At 38.7% G+C, this 6,033-nt stretch overlaps 1 protein-coding gene across 2 annotated transcripts in view; it reads right to left on the minus strand.

Moving 5' to 3' along the window:
- LOC120515943 (spermatogenesis-associated protein 48) overlaps positions 1-5,679 on the minus strand; it is a 77,699-nt gene extending 72,020 nt beyond the window's left edge. The window contains exon 1 of one of the 2 annotated variants that reach the window (XM_039737333.1): positions 5,215-5,679. In XM_039737333.1, coding sequence (XP_039593267.1) covers positions 5,215-5,638 — 424 coding nt within the window. In that variant the 5' untranslated portion in view covers positions 5,639-5,679. Of the gene's footprint in view, positions 1-2,301; positions 2,504-5,214 lie in introns of those variants that run through there. The other variant, XM_039737334.1, reaches the window with a different exon arrangement.
- Between the last annotated feature and the right edge of the window lie 354 nt (positions 5,680-6,033).

Genomic DNA, 6,033 nt, shown 5'->3' on the forward strand with positions numbered 1-6,033 from the left:
CAGACTGCCAAGTACTGGACACTTTCGTATGAAATTTTGAATTTCGTGGCAATCTGTCTAATGGAATAACCTTCATTTTGCAGAACAACAAGAGACTGGTTTGTCCTGTTTTATTTTTATTATTTGTAATGCAGAATTGAACTTTGGGAATGCTAGTACCTTGCAACTCAAGTAATGGAATTACACGCTTCAGCAGTATTAATGCAATCACAAAAGTTTCTCTAACAACACATTTATATTTATACACAACTAATTTAGAATATGCTAAGACAATTTTCCATTAGGACAATGAATGAATGGCTGCTGATAATGGGACTTAACTATCATATGTGAATGATAAATTAAAAATCTGTCATTTCAAGCAGTAATGGCCATTACAAACACGAGTAATGTCTTAGCTGTATGCAGGGTTGTCTTAACAGCATTATAGGTCCCCAAGCAAGGCAGTGCACTGGGGCCCCTACCTACACAACATACATAGATTAGCATGGGGCCCCTAGGCTCGTGGGACCCCCAGGCAACTGCCAGTGTGCCCATGTGTTAAGACAGCCCTGGCTTTATGATAACTGACTTGCTTTATTAAATAGAGTAGCAGGTTTTAGCTGTACTAACACAATTACAAAGGTTTCTATGATAAACATTTAGTGTTTAAACATGATAAAAATGGATGAGCTGACAGAGTTTGCCATTAGAACACAAATGGTTGCTGAAAATAGGGCTTTGCAGTAATATGCGAATTATAAATTATACATTTCTCATTTCATATATTAATAACAACTTGCAACATTAGTAAAGTCTTGGCTATATTTTTAAATCAGTTTAATGATACCTTCATAAAAAGTATCAATTTTCGATCAAAAACATGACATTTTTTGGGTGATTTCAAATTTGTGACCCACTTATGTATACTGTCATTCATATGTGTGTAATTTTAAATATAAAGCTGGTGAACCAGATATTTCAATAGAAACATGCTGATATTGAAGAAATGAGGACCAAGCATAACATTTTGAGGGCCACCATGAGAGAGAAACTACAGAGAGCCTCGTTTATAAGCAAACAGAACAGACTCCATTTTGACTGCAGAAGAAGAAAACATCAAGGAGGATCATGTTATAGTAAGTCCAGGAGATATCATCAGCTATAAGGCAAATGATACTATTAACTGCATAAACTGTCACAAATTCAAAAAGATTGAAGCAGTTATAATATACACTTAGTGAGCTGAGTGAGAGCAATGTGTTCTGGAGTTTCAGAATAGACAGCAAGATTTGAAATTGAGTAAAAGTCAGCCAGGAATATGGGGAGTTAGCTTCTTCAGCACATCACCTGAAATTAAGACCATTTGACAATTTGAAGAAATAATATACAGAGAGAGACAGAAAACAATATTGGCACCATTAGCGCAGAGTGCAGTGAAATTCTTACTTGCAAGCCCAACCAACACATTGCATCAGACAGAAATGATTAAAGTGAAATCTAACCTTCCTCTTGAAACATTTACACTGATCCTTCTATAAGGGGTGTCATCTTGCCTGAAGACCAAACAGAACTAAACGGAAGGGCATAAGACCGACAAGTTCACAGGGTTTTGTAATTAAGTATCTACTAAATCATATGTGATGTGTTGAAATCCATATAGCATATGTATTGTTTAGAATCTAAATTAAAAAGTAATCTATTGAAATTAAAATGATGAAAACCTACAGTATTTTCTATTCATACAGCTCCCTGTGTATTTTGACTAACTTGTTTACCACCTGTCAACTCTTTATACAGCTCCTTTTATATCTGCCTCTGACTATACCTGCTTTGATATCTGCCTGACTTTCATTGTTTAATTTGCTTAACTCATTTACTGTATACAACATCTTTATATACTGTACCACCTTTCATGTCTTTACATCAATCCTGCTGTATCAGATCCAACTACAGTACACTTACATCCATGAATTAACATGCCACATTCACCCTGATGTCTCAAGCTTTGAGTTGTGGAGACTGCTGCCAGTGGCAAGGAAGAAACCAGCCCTGGATAGGCACTGTCATGGCTACAACCACATACATTCATATTAGTATGTTTAGGAGGTGCTAATTAACCTAACAGTCACATCTATTGGCATGGAGAAGGAAACCTGATATAGCTGGAAGAAAACCTATACAGGCCTGAGGAGAACATGCAAACTCTACAGAGAGTAACTTGACCTGCAGTTGAAACCCTAGGGCTCTGGAGCTGTGCTATTTGAATAAAGTTATTTGAAAATTGTGTTCTATCAGAATAAATCTCGAAAAAGCTCTTACCTTTATAGCCCAGAGGATAAAGTAAATACTTTAACAATATGAAAACAGATTGCTTCTCACGCTGCATTTGTCTTTTCAAAGCAAACGCTCTCCTAGAAAGAAAGTCTTCGCCTGCTACATCCATTTGATAATATTTGAAGTTGCTAATTATTGCTTACTGGGTTGGCCTCAGTTGAAGTGTCTTCACTTACTTCACACCATTTGTTTACTTTCCAGTTTCTGTACTAATGCTAGTAATGAAACAATGCAGAAAAGGTGTGAGAGCTCACCGACATAAATGCATTATATAACTCTGTTTGAAAGTTACATTAAAAAGTATCTTTTGTGCTAGTAGTAGGAATGAATTCACTAAATAAAACATAATTAAATAAATGCAAAGTGATGTTTTGATTGTTTGTATTTTATTTAATAAAATGATGGTGTGTATGTAATTTTATTTGTGTAACTAAAATTATTATAAAATTCTATCCATGCACTTAAGAGGGTCTTTTCATTTGCCAAAATAATGAAAGAATAAGGTGAATATGTTTTTGTTTTGCAATAAGTGAAAGTTATAAATATAAATTTATTTAATTGCAGCAATCCATCCATCCATTTCCTAAACCTGCCTATCCAAGGCACAGTCACAGGGAAGCTGGAGCCTATATCAGCGAGCATCAGGTACAATACCTGAACAGGGTGTCAGCTGATCGCAGGGTCAACATGCACACATGTATTGTGGTCCAATTTAGCATTGCCAATTCACCCAGCCTGCATAACTTTAGACTGTGGGAGGAAGCTAGAGCACTTGGAGTACAATCATGTGGACATGGAGAGAACATGCAAATCCCACACATGGAACACTTGGGACTTGAATCCAGGTCTCCATCTTCCAGGGCAGCAGTGCTACCACTACACCATTATAATTATAATAACATTTATTAACATCAATAATAGTGAAGGAAGGACACCAATTACTGCCTAGAGTGGTGTCAGTGGGTGTTGTACACATTCTTTGGTTTCCTCTCACAGACCAAAGTCCATTTGTTCCTCCATCCATTTTTCTGAATAAGCTTATTCTAATTCAGAATGGAAGTGAACTAGTGACTATACAAACAATATCAGGAACAAGACATGAGTGAAACCTGGACTGATACTAGTCCATTGCAAAGCATTTATGAACACACACATTCACACTCCCTCTAACATGTTGTCTATTTTAAAGTGCAAGTCTTTGAGATGTGGGAGGAAAACTCAATGTAAATAAGCGCAGCCTGTGCCGAACCACCTCCAGACTTGTGTCCGTTGCTTCCGAGCAGACCTGATGACATCTATGCTGTACAAACTGTCCAAAAATGGACTGATTCTGAACAACAAGAAACAACCCAGTAAATAATAGAATGGATATTTTGAATTTGTTACTGCATGTGGCTTCTTGTCCCTTTTGTCTTCCATTTGAACACAGTCTTGGTTTTCTTACATTAAACTTCATTGACGCTATGTCCTACTTTTACATCTATATTAGTAAACGAAGGTTGTATATATGCACGGATGCCAGAGGCCAGACGCACCGAAAGCGCACGCGCACATCACCGCATATACAACCTAATGACGTTGACCAGATAAATAACCAAGTGATTGGATTGCTTCCTGGAGAAAGCCACGTCTTTCTAAGTACTGACAGTGTTGATTCTGAACACGAAACTGAGCATCTTAATTTACCCTAATTTAGAATATTTAAAAACTATTAACCCGGCCGGATTACCAGAACACAATCTTAACCTTAAAGTAGGGACAATATGTCATGCTATTAAGAAACCTTATTACTAAACAAGGTTTATGCAACGGTACACGGTTGGTCGTGAAAAGCATGACAGAAAATGTTATTGAGGTATAAGTGCTTACGGGATCCCATACTGACAATACTGTTTTGATTCCCAGAATTGACCTTGCAAGTTCTGACCTGGAATTACCTTTTAAACGTAAACGACGCCAATTTCCCATTAAGGCTGCATTTGCCATGACGATCAACAAATCCCAAGAACAAACCATGGACAAAGTAGGGATTTACCTTTCTGAGCCCGTATTTGGACATGGACAACTTTATGTTGCCTTTTCAAGAATTCGACGTTCATGTGACATTAAAGTGAAGGTTTTAACTACTCCATACCAGGGAGAGGTAATTCAAGGACAGGAAACCATCTTTACCAAAAATGTTGTTTATAAGGAAATTTTTTATTAACTATTTTAAATTTACCATTTTATGAATTTTTTGTTTCCAATTTACTTAATTTAAACCTTTGCACTCCGATATTTTTTTACTTATGAGTTCAACAACTCAAAGACATTTTGGACTTAAATGATATAACAATTAAATTTCAATTTTAGTATTAATAAATTGGTTAATTTTAGTACAAATATATTTATTTAATTAAATGAAAACTTTCCCAGGACGCTCCCATCCTCCATAATTTTTCATCCCTCCAGATTGAAGGGAACAGAAAGTGATTGCCATTGTTGGATTTGCGGGGGTTTACTGGTATTACCAAGATCGCAATTTTAACCAACCGAATAATGGAAGAGATGTTTTTAAGTTGCTTCTGCGTCGCACTTATCTGTTAAACTTTTATTCTTAAGAACTTTTCATTACAGCTGAATCATCGATTTGACGGTGCGTGAAGCGTGCTTTTTGAGTTTCCTAAATTATTTCTTCGTCCATTAGTGCTCGTATCCAATTTTCTCGGTCCGCTTCTTTTAGCTCGGGTGGTTTAATACACGCCAGACACAGCCCCTGAATACCTTGAACCTTTACACACACTCACTCTCACTTAACAACGTCCTAATTTTTTTTACAACAATAAACCTGTCGTCTCGCCTTTGTGACAATGAAAAGCGCCTTTAAAGAATAAGCTAATCAGGTGGCGAAGCCTTCACCTCCCAGCCGAGCTCTGACCGAGGCTTCTGACACCGCTCTTGAATTCCACTCTCTGTTTTCATCATCCGTGGCTGCAAATTTATGAAGCGCAACATCACTTGACAGAAGGGGGACAGCACCAACTGTCGCCTGAGCTGAGATCCCTTCTCCTTCCTCCTGTCCACTTTCCGCTTGCAGTCGCCGCTCGGCTAAAGTGGCCGCACTCAGCCAACCGCAGCAGGGGTCGGTCAGCGGCACGTCGTCTCTCAAGGGGGCCAAAGTGCACCGGCTGGAAGGGGCGGAAGCAAATGGGTTAAATCTGTTGAAAGCGGCACCGTCCCTCTCTTCAAAGCTAGCAAAGTCGTGTCGGTCTTCCGGCCCCTTCCTTAAAGGCAGAATCCCCCTTTGATAGAGAAGCGCCGAGCCTCCGTCCTGAGCTCTCATCTTCCACGAGTCACAGTTTTAGCGCCGTCGAGCTGCAGCCCAGGACAGCGTCCTCTGTTGCCCCTGGATACATTTTCGCGCGAGCGGTTACCAAGGCGACTAGCTCGCCTACACACAGAAGTGCAGAGCAGGTCGACGGGCCAATTTCTGAAATACAGACTTGATGGCTTTGATACTGGGCAGGTCGCCTGAATCTGCACTTGCTATAGGCTGTCACGACGGAATCCATATATGCGCATTCATTTTGTTTCTGTACTTGTAATTGCAGACACGCCTGTTTTATTACTTTTGTTTACTTGCGTTTCATGAATACCAACCTTAGTGTCGGTTATTTCATATAGTTTTTTAATCTGGCATTAATTGATTTGTTGATGCCTGAATAATGAGTCCGTCAA

The sequence above is a fragment of the Polypterus senegalus genome, chromosome 15 (genome assembly GCF_016835505.1).
Source record: "Polypterus senegalus isolate Bchr_013 chromosome 15, ASM1683550v1, whole genome shotgun sequence".
Taxonomy (NCBI): domain Eukaryota; kingdom Metazoa; phylum Chordata; class Cladistia; order Polypteriformes; family Polypteridae; genus Polypterus; species Polypterus senegalus.